Raw genomic sequence first — 22499 nt, 5'->3', positions numbered from 1 at the left:
TATTTAACGTAGCATTAAAGGGAAAGCTCCATAAAACTAGGCGCAGTAGAGCTTGAAGTCAATCAGGGCTCTTTCACATGAGTGGATCCTGTGTGGGTAATCCACTGCGTGAAAGAGAGCCAAGCCCCGTTTCGGACAGCAGAGACACCGAGCATTAACATGACTGATAACGCTCCGTGCCTCTCTGTGATCTTTTTACTACAAAATCACAGTGAGATAAAGTTGTCACTTTGATTTTGTAGCAAAAAGGTCACAGAGAGGCACGGAGCGTTATCAGTCATGTTAATGCTCGGTGTCTCTGCTGTCCGGAACAGGGCTTGGCTCTCTTTCAAGCAGTGGATTACCCTCTTGGGATCCGCTCTTGGGAAAGAGCCCTAAGAGTGATGTCGGTAATCTAATCTATAAAGCTGAGTGTGTGTGTATGTCCGCTAAAGGAATCCGCACAGTCGCATTTACAATCACGAAATTTGGAGCACAGGTACATCAGGTGTCTGGGAAGGTTTTATACCGGGTCTTACCTCTCTAGGACTGTTCCTGAGATTTTCCCAAAAAATGCATTAGCCAATAGAAGTCTGCAGGTCTTTCTCCTCATATCCCAACTGCCATACACACGGTCACATGACCCTCATCAGCCAATAGAAGCTCGCAGGCCCTTAGTGTCCAGGTACACACAGTTTTACACCAGGTTTCCATAACAACCCAGCCTTTTTTCTTTACTGCTGTAGGTCAGCTTTAAAGGGGCAGGGTGCTGTGGATGACTCTATTATGGGAGCACAGTGCTGTGCAGTTAACAGTTAAGGGAGCAGGTAGGCTACCCTCAAAAGACGGACCTAAAAACCCTGCCCCAGGTCCAGCTTAGTCACGCCCCCTCCCACTCCGCAGGTGACGGGGATTGAAAAAAGAAAGGTAAAAATCAACTTCTGTAAGCTGAAGGGGTGGGAGGGAGGGTGACTTTCTCCCTGCAGCTCATGCTCAGACAGCACAATGCTGCTGTCTGAGAGTGAGCTGTTCAAAAGAACATCCCTGTGTCCGTCCAGGCCCTGCGCTGCATGAAGGACAGGGAGTCTGAAAGCCGGACTGTCCGGCCTAAAATCAGACCTCTGGCCACCCTAGGGGCAGGCTGCTGTTGAGGTCACAGTTAAGGGGACGGTCCGCTATGGAGATCAGTGTTAAGGAACAGATTGCTGTGGAGGTCACTGTTAAGGGGGTGCGATGCTGTGGAGGTCGCTCTTAAAGGGACGGGTGCTGTGAAGGTCTCTTATAAGGGGGCAAGGAACGGTGGAGGTCACAGTTAAGGGCATGGTCTGCTATAGAGATCAGTGTTAAGGGGTGGGGTGCTGTAGCGGTCACTGTTAAGGGGGCGGGTTGTTGTGGAGGTCACATTTTAAGGGAACGGAGCTCTGTGGAGGTCAATAATAAAGGTGCGGCCGCAGTGGAAGTCACTGTTAAATGGGAGGGCACTGCGGCTGTTAAGGGAGGAGGGGACTGTGGAGGCCACTATTAAAAGGGCAGCGGGGTACTGTGAGGTCACTGTTAAGGGAGTGGGGTACAGTGGAGGTCACTGTTAAGGCAGCGGAGTACTGTGCCAGTCACTGTTAAATGGGCAGTCGCTGTTGAGGGCCGGGAATGGTGGAGGTCTCTGTTAAGGGAACTGTAACCTATGGTCAGTGTTAAAGGCTGGGTGCTGTGGAGGTAACTGTCAACAGGGTGGGGTGCGGTGGAACACTCTGTTAAATGGGAAGACTGCTGTGAAGGTCAAAGTTAAGGGGGTGGGCTGCTGTGGAGGTCCCATATTAAGGATCAGTGGAAATCTGTGCTTTGGTCTGATGAGTCCAAATTTGAGATCTTTGGTTCCAACCACCGTGTCTTTGTGCGATGCAGAAAAGGTGAACGGATGGACTCTACATGCCTGGTTCCCACCGTGAAGCATGGAGGAGGAGGTGTGATTGTGTGGGGGTGCTTTGCTGGTGACACTGTTGGGGATTTATTCAAAATTGAAAGCATACTGAACCAGCATGGCTACCACAGCATCTTGCAGCGGCATGCTATTCCATCCGGTTTGTGTTTAGTTGGACCATCATTTATTTTTCAACAGGACAATGACCCCAAACACACCTCCAGGCTGTGTAAGGGCTATTTGACCATGAAGGAGAGTGATGGGGTGCTGCGCCAGATGACCTGGCCTCCACAGTCACCAAACCTGAACCCAATCGAGATGGTTTGGGATGAGCTGGACCACAAAGTGAAGGCAAAAGGGCCAACAAGTGCTAAGCATCTCTGGGAACTCCTTCAAGACTGTTGGAAGACCATTTCAGGTGACTACCTCTTGAAGCTCATCAAGAGAATGCCAAGAGTGTGCAAAGCAGTAATCAAAGCAAAAGGTGGCTACTTTGAAGAACCTAGAATATGACATATTTTCAGTTGTTTCACACTTTTTTGTTATGTATATAATTCCACATGTGTTAATTCATAGTTTTGATGCCTTCAGTGTGAATCTACAATTTTCATAGTCATGAAAATAAAGAAAACTCTTTGAATGAGAAGGTGTATCCAAACTTTTGGTCTGTACTGTATATATTCACATAAACTAGGGAATGACTAGAACACTTGCCTGGTGGCCCCCTTTTCATCTTTTTATCTGTAGATCTGCTAATTTCTGGGCTCCTCTTCTGTCATCCAAGATGGCAACAGGCTATCCAATGCGCACTGTGTTGAGCAAGACACTTGATATTTTTGTAGCCCTGCTCTTGAATTGGCCAGCACTTTGCATGTGAACTGTGCTTGCCAATCCAAGGACAGCAAGATATGTCTTGGGCTTCCAAATGCACATTATGCATCCGACAGTCTGAGAAACGATGTGGCCATCTTGGATGGCAGAAAAGGAGTCCAGGAATGGTCACTAGTTAAGTGTTTTGGTCCTTCCCCAGTTAAAATTCTTGAACCAGAAGGTTGTTTTTTAATCTCAGATCCATTTGTTTATGGAGCTTGTTCAGAAGGGTATTATCATACGGAAAGAATCTTCCCCAGTGGTTTGAAACAAAATCCCCTTGACTGGAAATAAAGGGTTCAATCTGGATGATTACTTCTCCAGCTAATTTTATAGTTTATTCCTCAGATATGCTGATAAATATTTCATCAGTTCAGAGGATCTGTTTCCACCACCCTAGACCATAGCGCTATGGTTTAGACACCACTTTAGCTGATGTTTGGCATTGTACTTAGCTTTTTTACTCCAAATCAATATCTAAAGATATTGTAGGGCTGCATGTTTGAGTTTATGGATCTATTTAATGTAGATAAAATTATAGACCCTATAACATATTAACATACTTTTGTATGTGTCCGCACGGTCACAAAGGTCATTCATGGTATCTGTTGAGGTACAGATGGTTGAGGAATCCATCCTCCATCTTGGATCCGAATGTTTACTTTTAGTGGGCACTTGGCAGGTTTACAAAACCAATTTTCAACCTTATTATTCTGTTATCACCTTTTACACACACACAGTGGCCCATGCATCTTTGGGGCTGATACCAGATATTTGGTAGGTCACTGTATAATAGGGACACAGAAGACTTGTTGGGACTTGTGCAGTTTTTCTTATATGAAGTAAATGGTTTCTGTTTTACTAATTAAAAGGGTTGTGCAGATCCTTTGGTGTAATAAAAAATCATGCATATTTTTTTTTTTAGATAAAGCAATCACCCGGTTCAAGAAAAAAATTATCTGGGGAAGAAGCAGAAAGCTTACATGGTGCCCTGCTTTTAATCTTTTTAGTTGCAGATCCGTTGATTCCTGGACTTCTCTTCTGTAATGGCCACACGCTTCTCAGACTACCTAATGCACACTGAGCATCATTAGCCCAAGACACTTGTCCAACCCTTCTCTTGGAAACCATGTTCATATTAGCAGTGCTGGCCAATCCAGGGGGAGCAGGAAGTCTTGGGCTATCAAATGCATAGTATGCCCCAGTGGATGGCAGGAGAGGAGCCCAGGAATTGGCAGATCTTCAGCTGAAAAGATGAAAAAGAGGGCAGTATGTAAGTGTTCAATTTGTTCCCCTATTTTTTTTTTCTTTTCTTGAACAGGAGGGTCTCATTAACTCCTTCCCAACCTTCACCATACATGTACAGCGGACGGTGAATCTTTAAACATGGTGACCACTGGGTTTCTGCTGTTTAAAGGGAACCTGTCACCTCTACTATGCTACCCTCACTGAGCATTTCTAAATGTTGATCGTGTTACCCTAAACATATAAATTACACTTTTAATTTCATTTGCAGACAAATTCAATAGGTTTTATGCATTTTTGTACTTCCTGCCTTTTATGCAAATTAACATAAGAGTCATATCTTACTTGTGTGACCAGAGAAGAGTCATATTTTCCAGCTCTGACTCATCTCAGGTTAATTTGCATATGTATCAAATAGTTTTTTTTTACACAATAAAAGCACACAGAGCTATGGGGACTGGGTATTGCGGATGTGCTAGCCGCCATCTAGCAACCCATGTCCTCAGCTCTATACACAAAATCTAGGTGACAGGTTCCCTTTAAAACAGTAGCAATAATGCCAATCACAGAACTTAACCTGTCAGATGCCATGGTCAATTGTAACCACAGCGTCTGAGATGCTTTTCCCTGGGATCGCTGCGCTCCTGAGACCCGAACAGCTCCCCTGCACTGAGATCTGGGGGCCTGTTTGTTGGTTGTGGCAGCCTCAAGCCTTTTTTAAATGCTGCAAGGCTACCAGAAGGAAAGCAATCTAGGGCTCCATAGGAACCTAATGAAACTCCTATAGGCTAAAATGGAAATGCAGACTATGCAGATCCCATGTTCAAGTCCCCTAGGAGGGCCTAAAGTGAGTGTAAAATAAAGTTTTGAAAAATTAAATTTAAAAAAAAAAATCAAATTACCCCTATAATAAAAATAAAGATTCTAAACACCCATACTATTAAAATCTAAATGTATTTATGTCGTACAGTGAACACCATAGTGGGAACAAAAAAAATGCCTGATTCACACTGCCCCCCCAACCCTGAAAAAAAAAAAGAAGAAAAAGTGATCAAAAAGTCATAAAAATTTAAAAATGTTGGCAATAAAAAGCAACTTTGTAGACATAACTATTAAAAAATAAAAAGAATATGGCGATGCAGGGAAAAAATCTTTTTTTTGAAAAATATTAAAACTCAAGAAAAACTATATAAATGTGGTATTGCTGTAATCGTACTGACCCAAAGAATATAAGGAACAGGTCCATTTTAATGCATAGGGATACTGTAAAAACAAAACCCATAAAACAATGGCAGAATCAATTTTTTTTTCCAATGCCAGCTTCCTATTACTTTATGTGCAATATTAAGTACAATTAGAAAGTGTAACACACAAAAAAAACAAGCCGTTCTATGGCTGTGTGAAAGGAAAAATAAAAAAGTTATGGCTTCGTGAATAAAAAACAAAAATTAAAAACTGAAAATTATAGGGTTTTGAAAGGGTTAATTATGGCCGTTTGGTTACCCTTTCTGCTTACATCTTCTTAGGCATGATACTGAATTTCCTTAAAGAGACCAGTTCTATATGGAGACTTACTGGAAGTACTCCATGGTATTGTCACGGATGGTGTTGGAGAAAGCTGGAACTTATAAATAAACATCCGACTGGCTTGATCCCAAACTAAGGAGCATATGGGTGAGCCCTATAAAACCCCTAGAGCTCTCCCTGACTCCTATGCCCATGCAAAGGTCTTTATGGTAGACGATTGCATGTCCACGTACCTCATACTATGTGACACCTGAAAACCCTATAATAGTGAGGGGACACGACCACTGGCTCCCTGCACTTAATACAGACGGAGTCAGGGTCACAATAAAGCCAGCAAGGAAACACAAATAAAGGAAACAGACTTATCTGAGGAATCAGCAGAAGCAGCATCCAGCAGTGAACACAATCCAAGAAGAAGTATAAACCGCAAAGTGAGGCAGTATGGGAGGAAATATAAAGGGAGAGAATTAGTGTAAATAGGTGACAGCTGGGAGAAGGAAAGGAGATGACAAAGTGAAACCAAAACAAAGAACTTCATGCAGGTAGAGAAGAACATCTAACAGACCTTCTCACAGAAGTGGCGGTGACAGGTATGGACACTTATTGGCAATGTTCCATAGAGAATTAATATGCAAAGAGGTAACTCAAGGAAGAGAACCATCTCGCCTGCGCCACCTCTTGGAAATGGCCCTCTATGAGTTAAAATTCGACTTTGCAACAAGCCTTGGGATTTGAGCAGGGTATATAGCCAAGCCAAATATCCACCTGTAGACAGCTTTTTCGGGGTCCTTGCCCCTCATTAGTATGGAGTAGGATTCTGGCTGGTTCGGTGCGATGCCTTGAATGCACTGAACCTCCTTAAATAGACAAGCCCTTTATGGAGACAACAATATACTTCACTGCCTATGAGTGACAACTGTATTTGACAATGATGTTAGAGATTTGTTACACATATATTAGACTTGAGCTACAAGGTTTTTTTTTTTTTGGACAATAGTTCACTTGCAAGGATGGAATGACTTCCTGCGTACGGTTTCCTGAATCCATAGCAACCCCGTATCCTGTCAGGCCTGTGCGAACCAATAGGGAGGAAAGCATTTCCTGTTCATTCTTAAAAAAAAAAAAAATCCAGAGTGACACACTGACTAGTATTATGCCTTCATGAAACTGCAAGATTATTTCTAAAATGAACAACATTTTTGGGGTAAGAAAATGAATTTTATTGCTGTATTTTTGTGTATTTAGTATGGAAAGAAATCTGTAGCTGTCCTGCCAAATTTGTAATACGTTTTCCTGTGTCATTGTGTGCTGCATGGCAGAGCTACACTTATGTTTTCACTAAACGTAGCTCTTAGATTTTAATGTGGTAGACCCCCTTTTTAAATATATGTTCATAGGTTGTAAATGTTATTTTTTATGCTCTAGTTATTAATCTTCTGCAATATACATTGTAGCATACTTTATAGCATACAGAATTATATATATGGAGCAACAAACATCTATGACTGATGTGTGGTTACAAAATGAAAGAGGTGATAGAGAGATAGCGAGAGATAGATATTAGATAGATAAGATATGAGATAGATATATAGATAGGTAGGGCTGCAGATGTTGGCACACAACATTTTTAAACAAAAATTAGCAGTTTTGAAACATGGAGAGGAAAGACCCTATAAAAGCTCACTGCAGGGGCGGGGGTTGCTTCAAAACTAGTAGTATCTTTAGACATAAATGTTAATTTAAATGTGAGCCAAATTTATCAATAGGCCAACATACACTCCTCAACATTAAAATTGCAACACCAAGAAGGAAAACTTGTGGAATTATGGAAATACCAGGATCGATAGACATGTTAATGATATGCAAATGATAAAAAATGGAAACAAAATATTCAAAACATCTCAATTTATTCAGCATTGAGTATGAACGCAGAAATACATGCACTTACACGCCTAGGCATGGTATCAATGGGGTTAATAATGGTTGTCTGAGGAATGTTCTGCCACACTGGATTCTCTTGAACACATAACTCATCAAGATCTGCTGCTGGCAGCTCCCTTGGCAATTGCCAGCCAATGACTTACCAGATGTGCTTGATTGGAGACAAGTCCTGAGGAACTGCAGGCCATGATAGCAGGTCTAGGCCATACAGGCTGCTCACAGTAGCACAAGCAACATGCAGCCTGGCATTGTCCTGTTAATAAATCGCTCCTGGGACACTTTCCACCAGCAAATCAATGTGATGCTGAGCTATTTGTGTACGACTAGAGAGGTCTGGCTACTGTACGTTATGACACCCTACACCATAACCCCAGGAGTAGAAGCGGTGTTATGTTTCCTTGTGAATAGCTCTATATAGTCCAGACCAATCTCTAGCTATCATTGTGTCTGAGACAAAAATGGAACTCATCTCTGAATAGGATAGACCTCCATTTAGGCCTTCATTGTAGTCTTGTTGTGCACCCGGATATCTTTTGAGAGTGGTGGCTTAAAGTCAGTGGAACACCTGCAGCTGAACATCTGGCTCGTAGCCTAATGTCATGTAAACGCCTCTGATGATTTGTGTAGAGTCCCTGTTTGCCGCCCTGGGCTTGGGATGTAACGTCCAATTTCACTTGCAGTACAGAATGGATAATGTGCACCATTCTTCTAATCAGATGATCCATCCGTGCAGAGGTTCACCTCTCTGCATCTCTTGCCATTATTCCAGTTCATCGCCGTTCTTCCCACCACTGAGAAACTCAACATTGAACAGTGCTGACAGGCAGCAATCTGCAGGAGTGATGAACCAAGGTCTCTCAGTTCAAGGATTTTATCCCTCTCCATTTGCAACAAATGACAATAACTGGCACGTTGATGACCAGGAGGCATCCCTCAATCATCCCACACAATTTGAGATTTCATTTGGCTAAAAAACTTTCCATTCAATACCACAGATTGGAGCTAGGCGCTTGAAAATTTGATCATCTGCAGATCTTAGCGACACCTGCTACTTTTTTGATTTGTATAACCTTACGGCTTTTCCTTCTTGGTGTTTCTGTTTCAATTTTGAGGAGTGTATTATGCAAAAAACTTAAAAAATCCTGCTCTTGATAAATCATTTTATCTATGTGTCTACTCTATCTGGATTTTTTTTTCTTTCTTTCTTAGGGCTCTTTCACACTTGCGTTCTTTTCTTCCGGCATAGAGTTCCGTCGTCGGGGCTCTATGCCGGAAGAATCCTGATCAGTTTTATCCTAATGAATTCTGAATGGAGAGAAATCCGTTCAGGATGCATCAGGATGTCTTCAGTTTTTTTGGCCGGAGAAAATACCGCAGCATGCTGCACTTTTTGCTCCGGCCAAAAATCCTGAAGACTTGCCGCAAGGCCGGATCCGGAATTAATGCCCATTGAAAGGCATTAATCCGGATCCGGCCTTAAGCTAAACGTCGTTTTGGCGCATTGCCGGATCCGACGTTTAGCTTTTTCTGAATGGTTACCATGGCTGCCGGGACGCTAAAGTCCTGGCAGCCATGGTAAAGTGTAGTGGGGAGCGGGGGAGCAGTATACTTACCGTCCGTGCGGCTCCAGAGTGACGTCAGGGCGCCCCACGCGCATGGATCACGTGATCGCATGGCACGTCATCCATGCTCATGGGGCGCTCTGACGTCATTCTGGAGCGCCCCGGGAGCCACACGGACGGTAAGTATACTGCTCCCCCGCTCCCCACTACTACTATGGCAACCAGGACTTTAATAGCGTCCTGGCTGCCATAGTAACACTAAACGCATTTTGAAGACGGATCCGTCTTCAAATGCTTTCAGTTCACTTGCGTTTTTCCGGATCCGGCATGTAATTCCGGCAAGTGGAGTACACGACGGATCCGGACAACGCAAGTGTGAAAGAGGCCTTACTCTTTCCCTTTATTTTCTCTCTTTTCCTGTGTCTCTTTCTTTACCTCCTTCCTTTCTCTGTCTACAATATATATCTGTTGTCTATCTGTCATAAATAGAAAATATCCATATAAATATATCAGGTTAGGGCTACATACATATAGAATTACATTGGTAAAAATAATGTAGCAGACCTGAGATGTTCATTGCAGCTGAGCCTGTTATTGAACACAGTTTGTAGCATCACGTCACACAGACAGGAGAAATATTTTCTGTGCGTGCATTTCTCTATGTAGATTTATGACTACATTGTTGCTGCTTTCCCTACATTAGCTATTTTGCATAGTATTATGCTCGATGCCTTTTCAGAATGTGGAGCTCATTGTACCTTATGTACACCATATTGGAATGGATCACTTATCATTTTTTTTTTTCTATTAATACTCCCGCATATCCAAGACATGTCCTCTGCCAGTATTTCATTAAACACTTGAATATTCTGCCACCGCTTGATAAGTTATACTGCTTGTTATCTGACTCATTTTCTAAAGCAGCAGAGCATGAAACTTTGTTTTGTTTTAGTAAATTACGGACCTTGTTCAGCCAAATGTATTCTTAATTTCTGACTGTTTGTTTTCATTTTGCTTGCCAGAACAATTATGAGCAGCAAACAAGGGGACGTGCACAGATGTGAGCGCTTTCTCACCCCACTCCACTTTTGCCTGTGTGGCTATGTCTTTATGTTGCTTCTGCAGGAAAGGATCCTTTGCTGCCCCACCATTTGCCACATCTGTTTGGAAAAGCAGGTTAATTGCCAAAGTTTAGGTCTAACCACTATACCGAGGAGCTTTCCAAAAACAACCACTCTCATATATTTGAGTGGCAATAATATAACAAATATAAGCCCCAATGAGCTGACAGATCTGAAGCATCTAGCTGTGCTTTTCTTGGACAATTCAAAAATTTCATACATACATCCCAAAGCATTTTCCTCCTTGAAGAAACTGTACTCATTGTACCTAAATGATAATTACATCCAACGTTTAGATACATCGATATTTGATGGACTTCTCAACCTTCATTATTTGTACCTTCAACAAAATCAGATTGATCTCCTTCCTCAAGGGTTGTTTGGCCACCTGAAATCTGTCCGAAATTTATACCTCCAGAAGAATAGAATTGGCATCCTTGGCAGCGATCTCTTTTTTGGAATGTTTAACCTTCATACTCTAAACTTAGCCAACAACAATATCTCACAGATATCTGACTCCGCATGGCGTCACTTAGAAAACCTCGAAAATCTATACCTTGAAGGTAACCGTTTAATGCAAGTCCCATCCAATGCTCTGGGATTACTCAAAGGTCTCAAAAGACTTTCGTTGTCAAATAACCAGATTGGATCTATACACAATTTTGCATTCTTAGGACTTAACTCTTTGCAGTACTTGTTGTTAGAGAATGCAAATCTTCAGGCATTCAGTGACCAGTCTTTTAATGGCCTGAGTAATCTCAAACAGTTGATTCTGAGCCGGAATGAGATACGTACCCTTGATTCAAAGACTTTTACTAGCCTCAATCAATTAGTTTACCTACAGTTGGACAGGAATGGCATAGTGGCTATATCAGATGACACCTTTGAAGAAATGGGTCCTTCACTAAAAGTTCTCAACCTTGCATTTAATAACTTGACTTCTCTGCAGCCTCGAGTGCTTCAACCTCTTGTCTCGCTAAGTCATCTCCAGGCGAGTTATAATCCGTGGCACTGTGGATGCAATTTGTTGTCACTGAGAAGCTTCCTCCTTTCTTCATCTTCTAGATTCAGTTTGCATTGTCAGAGTCCACCACAGCTCCAGAACCGGCCACTGGGCAATGTGAAATTGACAGAATTTAGAAATTGTATGGACAATACAACAAATGTATCACCCACGTTGTCTCGTGTATTACCAACAAGTACAGAAATGATGCACGGCCACATGAAAAGCGTCACTTTCAAACCTCTCCTAAGCTCTTTGAGCACCCATAGAACATTCTTTGCTCAATCAACATCTACGGAGTCCATTAACATTGCACGTAGCAGTCCAGGTCGGAATACTAACATTTCATTGTATGAGAAGATAGCCTTTCATTTTCCACCTGTGAACCTAACCAGTAATGGTGTGAGCCCCACACCCCCAGACATTGTTACTGTGTCCCTTAAACCTGTTGTCATATGCGAGCCAACATCAGAAGACCTTCACCAGTCTTTCTACATTTTGCTTTCATTTTTCATACTGTCTTGTATTGTCATTTTTTTTTTTGTATATCAAATTATTCAGCTAAAAAGGAAACTTAGGACTCCAGAACACCAAGGTGACAGCGTGCTGGAATATTACAGCTGCTATCAGACTGGCAGGTACCAGACAACAGATCCCATACACTTCCCACCGCAGAACCCCTTGCCCACTCCTGATATTGACTTAATAAGACCGTTGAAGCGCTCTCCATCAGATTCTCAGACCCAGGTCATCTTGTTTGAGCATTCTGCTCTCTAACCGATTCCACTGGGCAGCAGGAAGATTTACTGCAGAAGGGTCTTTTTTCAATGCTTTTTCAGTGTTCATTGGATGTGTACGTTAGGATGTTTCCCCCATGTATATCTCTGTATGTCACTATATAGCCATACATAGTCTGTCACCCATAAGGGCCCATTGTAAATTTAAATAAAAAAACAAAACAAAAAAAAACATACATGTACAAGTGCTGACAACTGTGCATGGATAATCCGTTAGGAAACTTCACTAATTAAGGGCTCATGCACACGTCTGTATTTTGTTTCCATGTCCGTTCCAATTTATGTCAATGGGGCCGCAAAAAAACGGAAATGACTGCGTGTGCATCCAGTTTCCATTCTTTCTATTATTGTCCGCATTACGGACAAGGATAAGGCTACTTTCACAATAGCGTTAATATTTTCCGATATTGAGATCCGTCATAGGGTCTCAATACCGGGAAAAAAACGCTTCAGTTTTGCCCCCATCCATTGTCAATGGGGACAAAACGTAACTGAACAGAACGAAGTGCTCAAAAATGCATTCCGGTCCGTTCTCATACCGGAGAGCAAACCGCAGTATGCTGCTGTTTGCTTTCCGTCCTGGGATGCGGAGCAACACGGATCCGTCATGACCTACAATGCAACTCAATTAGGATGGATCTGTTTTCTCTGCCACAATAGAAAACGGATCCGTCCCCTATTGACTTTCAATGGAGTTCATGACGGATCCGTCTTGGCGATGTTAAAGATAATACAATTGGATCCCTTTATAACAGAAACTGATGGTTTTATTATCAGTAACGGAAGTGTTTTTGCTAAACCCTGCCGGATCAGGCAAAAACACTAGTGTGAAAGTAACCGAAAACTGTTCTATTAGGGGCCAGCTGTTCCGTTCCGCAAAATACGGAATGCACACGGACGTCATCCGTATTTTTTGCGCATCGCAAAATACATACGGTCGTGCGCATGAGCCCTAAAAGTTGTGGAAGTTCAGAATATCTTATTTGGAACCTATCATCAAGGTCCTTTTACATGGACCGAGGTTCATACAAATGCTTTTTTCACATAATTGCCTTGTATAACGGTGGGCCGATCACTGAATCGGATCTTTATCTGTCACATAAAATCATTGTTTGGCATCAACATGTCTCCCATAAAAAAAAACAGCTATGTCGTGCCAGCAAGCAGTGAACCGGTCACTCACTCCCATACATGTAAGGCTACTTTCACACTAGCGTTCGTCGGTCCGCTCGTGAGCTCCGTTTGAAGGGGCTCACGAGTGGACCCGAACGCAGCCGTCCAGCCCTGATGCAGTCTGAATGGAGCGGATCCGCTCAGACTTCATCAGTCTGGCGGCGTTCAGCCTCCGCTCCGCTCGCCTCCGCACGGACAGGCGGACAGCTGAACGCTGCTTGCAGCGTTCGGGTGTCCGCCTGGCCGTGCGGAGGCGTGCGGATCCGTCCAGACTTACAATGTAAGTCAATGGGGACGGATCCGTTTGAAGATGCCACAATGTGGCTCAATCTTCAGGCGGATCCGTCCCCCATTGACTTTACATTGAAAGTCTGGACGGATCCGTCCGAGGCTATTTTCACACTTAGCTTTTTTTTTTTCCATTTTAATGCAGACGGATCCGTTCTGAACGGAGCCTCCGTCTGCATTATTATGAGCGGATCCGTTCAGAACGGATCCGCCCGAACGCTAGTGTGAAAGTAGCCTAAGTGGGGCTATGACCTCCGCTTAAGATTCGGTGATTGTTGGGAATGAACCATTCGTTCCTGATAATTGCCTGTGAATAGTACCATGTAGAAGAACCTTTACTTTATTCGTTCTCTACTGTACATCATCTGCCCTTTCTTAGATTCATATTGGCAGATTATTTTGCATCTCTAATAACAATGCATTTAGGACGATATTTGTAATAATAAATCAATTGAATAAAAATATTGCAAAAAATGCACGCAAAATCCAACTAGTAATTGTAGCACGTGTCATAAATTGCCAGATTAAAAATTCTACGCCAGCCTTCATATCCCCTGCGCCGCCAGAGGGTGTGCTCAATTTATGACAAGGCGCAGCCCTCGTGATAAATTGAGCACATCTTCTGGAAATCTCTGCATTTAGATTGAAATCTACTCCAGCTCGTAGCTAACATACGGTACATTTGAATCATCATTTACATCAGAAAACTGACTTAAAGGGAACCTGTCACCGGTATTTTGTGTATGGAGCTGAGGACATGGGTTGCTAGATGGCCGCTAGCACATCCGCAATACCCAGTCCCCATAGCTCTGTGTGCTTTTATTGTGTAAAAAAAAAACGATTTGATACATATGCAAACTAACCTGAGATGAGTCCTGTATGTGAGATGAGTCAGGGACAGGATTCATCTCAGGTTAATTTTCATATGTATCAAATCGCTTTTTTAAACAATAAAAGCACACAGAGCTATGGGGATTGAGTATGTGCTAGCGCCCATCTAGCAACCCATGTCCTCAGCTCTATACATACAAATCCCGGTGACAGGTTCTCTTTAAAGGGGTTTTGCCATGATTGATGTAAAAAATGAGACATCACATAGTACATGACAGTCTCTTTCTAACAAAGCTAGACCCGGATCTCCTCATTCATTGCTCCAATTGATGTGCTACATTTATTTCAGGATGGCAGCTCAGGGGGCGTGCACTTTCTCAGGGGGGTTGTGCGACCTTTATATGCCAGAAAACTGATGTGGGGCCATTGTAAATGACCCCCAATGTGTTTTTAAATTACCAGTAGTTTATGTTGAATGTATTTATATTTTCCATTTTATCTGGAAACAGAAGGCCGAAAAAACTTTTGGGAGTATAGCAAAAAAAAAAGTTTAAAAAACAATTTTTATTATTTTCCAATATTTGTCTCCTCAGATGTTAAATTAAAATCCATTTGCTTTAAATCAGGGATCTGCAATTGCGGACAAGAATAGGACATGCTCTATTTTCTTGCGGAGCTGCGGACGGTCAGATCAGGGCCGCGCTCCGGACATGTGGATGCAGAGAGCACATAGTGTGCTCTCCGCATCTCTTCCAGCCCCATTGAGAATGAATGGGTCCGCACCCGTTCCGGCTAATTGCAGAACGGATGCAGACCCATTTTATTTTTATTTTTTTGCATCCAAAGGAGCCTCATTTACAGATGAAACCAGCTTCCTGTGGGGGCTTTGTGCAAGACAGTGCTGATCAAGGTCTACTGACCCTGCAGCTCTTCTCTGCTCTGACTCTGAGACACCCGACGATCGTGTGATCGCTGGGTCCAAAATGCCGCAAACCTTGGCAGTGGGGGCCTCATATGTCCCGCGGGTTGTGTATCTGTGGTTTAAAGGAAGAAGAAAGGTCGTTGGTGTAATCACACGGAGATGGAGAAGCTGTTGTTTTTATCAGATTAGATATATTTCTGAAGTATGAAGTCATCTGGTGGTTATCACTTAGACTTTTTTTCTGGAAAAAACTGTTTCTTTTTGCAGAGATCCAGCAGCTGTGTGGAGTCTTAAAGGGGTTGTCCTGCCATTTAAATTGATGACCTATTGTCAGGTCATCAATATCTGATTGGCGGGGGGGTCAGACACCCGATTTCCCTGCCAATCGGCTGTTTGAAGAGGAAGTGGCGCTCCATGCAAGCGATGCTTCCTCTTCACAACACTACAAGTCATCTCCTGTGGAGCAGCAGCGCAGTGTAATTACAAGTGCTGGGTCCCTTCAAGTGAATGGAGTGAGTACTTGTCATTAGTGATGGCCAATTCGCATTGTTCGCCCGCGGGCTGCCATCTTTTTTCACAAGTCCGGCGATGCACAAGTAAGCCCTTACCTGTGCCTGTGCACAAGCCGGTCTGAAAACAAGTGCGGTCAGTGGGAGCAGGCAGTTCCGAGAACAGCCACCGGGGGCCTTTATCGGTCTGTTCTCGGAAACGGCCTGCTCCCGGTGACCACATTTGTTTTCAGACCGGCTCGCGGCACAGGTAAGGGCTTACCTGTGCCTCGCCGGACTTGTGAAAAAAGATGGCAGTCCGCGGGCGAACAATGCGAACTGGCAATCACTGCTTGTCATTACCCTGTACCACCGTGACTTATGAGATGACGGGCAGTGTAATGTAGAGGAAGCAGCGCTGGCATGGAGTGCCACGTCCTCTTCAAACAGCTGATCAGCTACGTGCCAGGTGTTGGAAATGATCGGTTGTACGGACACCTCAATAATCGTTCGGGCACCTTATTGTTCATCCTTAGGCCTCATGCACACGACCGTTGTTGTGTTCCGTTCCGCAAAACGGGGTTCCGTTGTTCCGTGATCTGTTTCCGTCTCTATTTCCGTGTGTCTTCCTTTATTTTTGGAGGATCACCAGACATAAAGGAAAGTGAAAAAAAGTCTAAGTCAAGTTTGCCATGCAAATGATAGGGGAAAAAAGGGATGCAGACGCGGATGACAATCTTGTGTGCCTTAGCGTTTTTTCACGGACCCATTGACTTGAATGGGTCCGTGAACCGTTTTCCATGAAAAAAAATAGGACAGGTTATATATTTTTGACGGACTGGAATCACGGACACGGATGACAAAGGGTGCATTAGCCGAGTTTTCAATGGACCCATTGAAAGTCAATAGGTCCGCAGAAAATCACGAAAAATTGTACAACGGACACGGAATGAAACAACGGTCGCGTGCATGAAGCCTTATACTGTGGAGGAGATCGCTGCATGTAAATGCAGTGCTTCACTTCCACTTAACAAAAAGCCGACTGACGGTAAGGAACTCTTCCTTCCCCGTAATCGGCTTCTCTCTGCCCCGTGTAAACCCACCTTTCCAGGCAGTGCCCCCTGGGAAAAGTATGCAAAATAGTTCTCCACCAGAAGGATGGATCTAATGCCTTGACTAGAGATAGCAGCCAAACCGAAGACGCCAGTCAGATCATTAAGCAGCAATGTTCCTTCCAAGAGCTGCTTCAAAGGCCTCCCACCCAGCCAACCAGAACTGAAACAGTGCTGTCTGCAGACGGGTGTCTCTGGTTATCCTAGTCATGTCTCAAGCCTCTATTATGGGTGGGACGTTGGCTTACAGGCTAGCTACCGATAGATGGTAATGAACAGACAGTTTTCTTCCTTCTGGAGGAAAGGTAATTTGCATTCAAATGAGTTCAACATTATTGCACCGCGGACACTGAAAGCCGAGCTAATGAAATCATTCACCATCCTGTTAGGCGACGGTAACATCTGTGCTGTGCTTTCCGTTTTTCTGTTTCTAGTCCGTGACTAATTGGACACAGAATTCCCCTTTGTATGGCCAGCTCTACCTTACATTGCGTATGTACCAGGCAGGTTTGTCACTGTGCCTCATTTTCCTAGAAAAGCCCTAATGTTGAGAACGTTACAGAGGACTTGAATAACAATTGTGGTGCATCTATTCCTATAACTTTATGTTGTGCCATCTCTCTATTATTCCTAATGGAAGTTTAGAAATGAATTCCCTGCAGTCTGCAATAAAGGAGAGGGGCAGTGTCCTGATTGGCACAGTCCTATATTATCCAATCAGTGTTGCCAGTGTCAGACTGTGCAGGGACACCCCCCCCCCCCCCCAACTGGTAACACCCATCCAGACCTTTATTGCAGATTGCTGGCAATTAATTTATAAAATTTAGCAGGCATAATAAAGGAATGACACAACATAGAGTCATAAGAATAGATGCTCCAGAATTGGTATTAAATGGGGGATGTAAATTGTAAAAAAGATGTGTCTAGAGAGAAAAGGTCCTCTTCAAATAGTAACAAAATTTTTCTTAAACTGTCCCTAATAACAGTTTTTGTAATATAGTTTATTAATGTATTTTGTATTGTTATTACACTTTTCCCTACCTAAAACGCACGTTTCACTGTGTGCTTAAAACCTACTTCTCTGTACACCGCTGGCTTCTCAGCCGAGTACGGAGTTGACATTTTTATCAATGGGGCCGCAGTGCAGGGAGTACGGGCAGGAGGGCACATTGCTGCTCCTGCCCATGCTGCCCAGAAGTTTACTAACTCCTGGCATAATACATGGGTACCCTTTACCCATGTATTATGCCAGGATTAGCTGAGCGGAGCGGCTCCTTCCTGTACCTGCTTCACTAAGCTAAGAGCTGACATGCAGGACGCTTAGCAGAGCAGGCAGAAGCAGGAGCCCGCGCCGCTTAGCTAATCCTGGCATAGCATGCAGTTACAGAGTACCCATGTGCAGGGGTGTTGCTAGGGTCTCAAAAGATCCGGGGCCCAATTCTCTAAGTCAACCATTCGCCCCTCCCCCTGCAAACACTAGCACTGAAGACATTTTACTGTACTTGCTATACAGCAGGACATACCTGTCACATCCAGGGCCTCCAGGTGACGTCTCCTCTGATGTAGATCTTCTCTGTCATCATCTTCTCCATTCGGTCCGGACAACTTCTCTCAGCCGCGCCTCGTCTCTGCAGAGTGGGAAACACAGACATCTTAGCTTCCTCACTTTTCATTACCCCTAAATACTATCCTGAATGAGTTCCCCCCATAGTAATAGTACTCCTCATAGTCCCACCAATAGTAATTCCCTTCTAGAATGCCCTTATTAGTAATATTGCCCCTTACAGTGATAGTGCTCCCCAAGAGTGCCTCCATTAGTAGAAGAGCCTTGTCCTTACAAATAGTAACAGTAGTAGAAATAAGGCCCCCTATTGTTATCCCAGTGGTAATACAGCTCTCTACAGACCCCTCAGTAGTAATAAGGCCCCCCCATAAAGCTCTTAATAGAAATAATGCAGATCTATAAGTCCCTCGTATAGAGCTCCCAGTAGTAGTAAGAACACTTAATGTCCCCTGGATTTAAAATGTCCCCACAGTGCCCCCAGTATTTATAATACCCCCTACTGTTAGAATGCTCACCCTGAAGTGCCCCAGTATTTATATCGCCCCCTACTGTTATAATGCCCACACAGTGCCCCCTGTAGTTATATTCCTCCGGGTCCTTTTCACTACTGCATTTAGAACGAATCACATGGACTGTGATGTCATCACAGGTCCTTCAGCTCTTGCAAGGCATTAGATTCAATTGTATTGCTGTCCTGAGGATGGCAATACAGTTATATCTAACAGGCAGGCAGGACATTCAGGGCCTGGGACAAAACATCAGGGGCCCAGGCCCCGAATGTTTTAACCTAGCAACGCCCCTGTCCATGTGCTGTGCCAGCATTTAGTAAACCTCGAGGGGAAGGGGGGCACGGGCATAAGCAGCAATATGCCCTTCTGTCCGTACTCCTTGCGCTGCAGCCCCGTTCATAAACTCTACTGAGAAGTCGGCGTTGTACAGAGATGTAGATTTTAAGCGAACAGCAAAACTTGCACTTTAGGGAGGGAAAAGTGTCATAAAAATACAAAAACATTAACAAACTATATTACAAAAATTATTATTAGGGCATTAAGGACAGGTTAAGAAAAAATGTATACAAAGGTTTAGTTACTCTTTAAGCACATGACAGAGGAAGCTGTACAGAGGCACATAGGCCCTGATTGATCATGCCTTCAATCCTGACTACTTTCACACTCTCGTTTGGGGGACAGATCCGTTTTCTATTGTGCCATATTGTGTCAGTGAAAACTGATTCCCCCCCCCCCCCCCCATTGACTTACATTGTGTGTCAGGACGGATTCGTTTTGCTCAGTTTTGTCAGACGGACACCAAAACGCTGCTTGCAGCGTTTTGGTGTCCGCCTCCAAAGCGGAACGGAGCCAAACTGATGCATTCTCAGCGGATCCTCATTCATTCAGAATGCATTAGGGCAAAACTGATCCGTTTTGGACTGCTTGTGAGAGCCCTGAACGGATCTCACAAACGGAAACCAAAACGCCAATGGGAAAGTAGCCTTCGCTATCTTGATGAGTTGCACTCCAGATCACTGGGACTTTTTTTTTTTAAGAAAGGTCGCAATCTCACTCCAGTAGGAGGATGGAGAAGGGAAACTGGAGGAGCTTTCCTAAGAAAAGTGTTAAAGGGCATCTGTCATCAGATTTGTACCTATGACACTGGCTGACCTGTTACATGTGCACTAGGCAGCTGAAGGCCTCTGTGTTTTGGTCCCGTGTTCATATGTGCCTGCACACTTGAGAAAAATAAAGTTTTAATATATGGAAATGAGCCTCCAGGAGCAATGGGGGCATTGCCATTACACCAGGAGACTCTGTTCTCTCTACTTCTGCCTCACCCTCTGGACCAGGCAGTGAAAACATCATCACACCTGACCCCTGTCAATCAAAGTGGAGAGCGTGCTGGAGCTTGTAGGTGTAACAGCAACGCCCCCGTTGCTCCTACAGATTCATTTGCAGACAGATATATGCCAGAAAACTGGCGTACATCAGTTAATAAATGACCCCCAAAGTGTTTAACCCCTTCACGCCCAGCGCCGTACATGTATGTCGCTGGGCGGGTGTTTAAAGATGGCGCCCACTTCGTGCGCCATAGCCGCCGGTGTCCGCCTACTGCTTCTAGCAGACACTCGTGGCTATTGTTCACAACCGGCAGTAATGCCGATCGTGGACATTTAACCCCGCAGATGCCATAGTCAATCCTAACCACGGCATCTGAGCGTGCTGGAAACCGAAAGCTTTCGGTTGTGCTCCGGTTCCCCCGAGTGGTGATCGGAGGAGCTGTAGCGTGTTTGCAGCAGCCCCTGTCTTTATGAATGACAAGAGGCTGCTGCATAGTATTTCCTATGGAGCCCTTGCCTGTAATTGGGCTTCATAGGAAAGTAGTAAAATCATCATAGATTCCAATGCAAGTGCATTGGAGTCTATGATGATAGCAATCTAATGATTGCATGTTATAGTTCTCTATGGGAACTATAAAAAAAAGTGTAAAAATTCAAATCACCCCCCTTTTCCCAAAATAAAAAAATACACATCATGGGTGTCGCAATGTGCGAAAACACCCATAGTATAAAAATATATTCCCAATACGTCAAACAGCAAACAGTGTCTAAATGGCCAATTCGCTGTTTTTGGTCGCTTCATTTTCTACACAAAAATTTAATAAAAAGTGATCAAAAAGTCCTCCACACCCCAGAATGGTATCAACGAAAAGTTCAGATTGCCCCACAAAAAATGAGCCCCCATATAGCTCTGTACACATAATTGCAAAAGAATTATAGGGGTCAAAATATGGCGACAAACAAAATAAAACTGATTTTTTTTTCCCACTTAAAAGAAAAACTATACATATAAGGTATCGCCGGACCTGTAGAATAAAAGTAACTGGTCAGTTTTATCGAACGTCGTAAATAAAAAACCTGTAAAACTGTGGTGGAATTGCATTTTTTTTCTTTTTTTTTGCTATTTCACCCTATTTGAATTTTTTTTTTCCCGCTTCCCTCTACATCATATGCAATATTAAATGGTGGCGTTGGAAAATACAACTTGTCCCGCAAAAAAAAAAAAAAAAAAGCCCTCATATGGCTATGTGAACAGAAAAATAAAAGAGTTATGGCTCTGGAAAGGCAGGGAGCGCAAAATGAAAACGCAAAAAAAAAAAACAACTCCGGGCCTTAAAGGGCCACTGGTTTAATATTTACCAATAAAAAATTGGGTTTATTACACAAATCAATTTTTTTAATGGGGTATTTCAGGAGATTATACGTGATGGCCTAACCACAAGCTAGACCATCGCTAATTGCACTGCCAAAGCAGTTCTGCGGTAGCTATGACGCCAAAACTACACGGCCATTTTCAGAACAATGGAAGTCTGTGGGACTATTCACTTTACAGTTTTTTTTTAACAGCCATCAAAAAATAGGACATGTCCCACTAGGTTGTTTAAAGGGGAGCCGTTTCAATGGCTGTTTCTTAGAAAGTATACGTTAGAAAATGGCCATTAAAAATGGGACGTTTCTCTGTTTTTATCGGTCATGTGCAGATCTGCTCCAATTCACTTCAATGAGCTACTGCTGAACAGGTATTGGACCCCTGCCAATCAGATATTTATGGCCTCTCCAGAGGATAGTCATCACTTGTAAAATCCTGGACAGCCCCTTTAAGTTTGATACGCAGAGGTTGTACAGAACCCTTCAGAGTTCTTGTGGCTCTCTACTACATAACCCTAGAACCTCCGGCACTCCAGCTGTTCTGAAACGAATCCTCCTTTCACTTCTGTGGGAGTTACAAGAACAGCCAAGTACATGTGCATGCTGGGAGTTGTAGTTTCACAGCAGCTGGCGTGCCGACGGTTGCTCGTCCCTGCCCTGGGCATTGCATATTTCACCTGCTCTATTCTCGGACCATCTCCACTCCTTACCGTAAAAATTCCAATAATAACATATTATATGAAATCCTGCCTTTACAATTCCCTCATATTGTATCTAAAGTGCTTTCTAACCAGATCTGCGTCTTCGTAGATGCGTCCTAGTTAAGATTTGTGTGTTCTTGGTAAATGCAACATTCAGAATCCTCCGTTTCTGTTTGACTTGCTTGACTTCAGCCTGAACGGCATGTCTTTCCAGGAAAATCACTTTCACGTGAAATTCTAATAGAAATTGAGATG

General features: G+C 43.5%; 2 protein-coding genes across 2 annotated transcripts in view; both read left to right on the top strand.

Moving 5' to 3' along the window:
• Positions 1-22499, top strand: part of IPO11 (importin 11) — a 482369-nt gene that overhangs the window by 292240 nt on the left and 167630 nt on the right. The gene's annotated exons all lie outside the window — the stretch shown is intronic.
• On the top strand, positions 6642-13275 carry LRRC70 (leucine rich repeat containing 70). The gene is made up of 2 exons (XM_044276160.1): positions 6642-6743; positions 10065-13275. The coding sequence occupies exon 2, from the start codon at positions 10072-10074 to the stop codon at positions 11941-11943; it is 1872 nt and encodes a 623-aa protein (XP_044132095.1). The 5' UTR covers positions 6642-6743; positions 10065-10071; the 3' UTR covers positions 11944-13275.

This window comes from Bufo gargarizans, chromosome 1 (genome assembly GCF_014858855.1).
Source record: "Bufo gargarizans isolate SCDJY-AF-19 chromosome 1, ASM1485885v1, whole genome shotgun sequence".
Lineage (NCBI taxonomy): Eukaryota > Metazoa > Chordata > Amphibia > Anura > Bufonidae > Bufo > Bufo gargarizans.
Note: the sequence above shows the minus strand (reverse complement) of the source record. Positions and strands in the feature narration are given on the sequence as shown.

Coding starts and splice junctions, on each gene's coding strand:
- LRRC70 (XM_044276160.1), top strand. CDS start 10,072: ATGAGCAGCAAACAAGGGGACGTGCACAGATGTGAGCGCTTTCTCACC.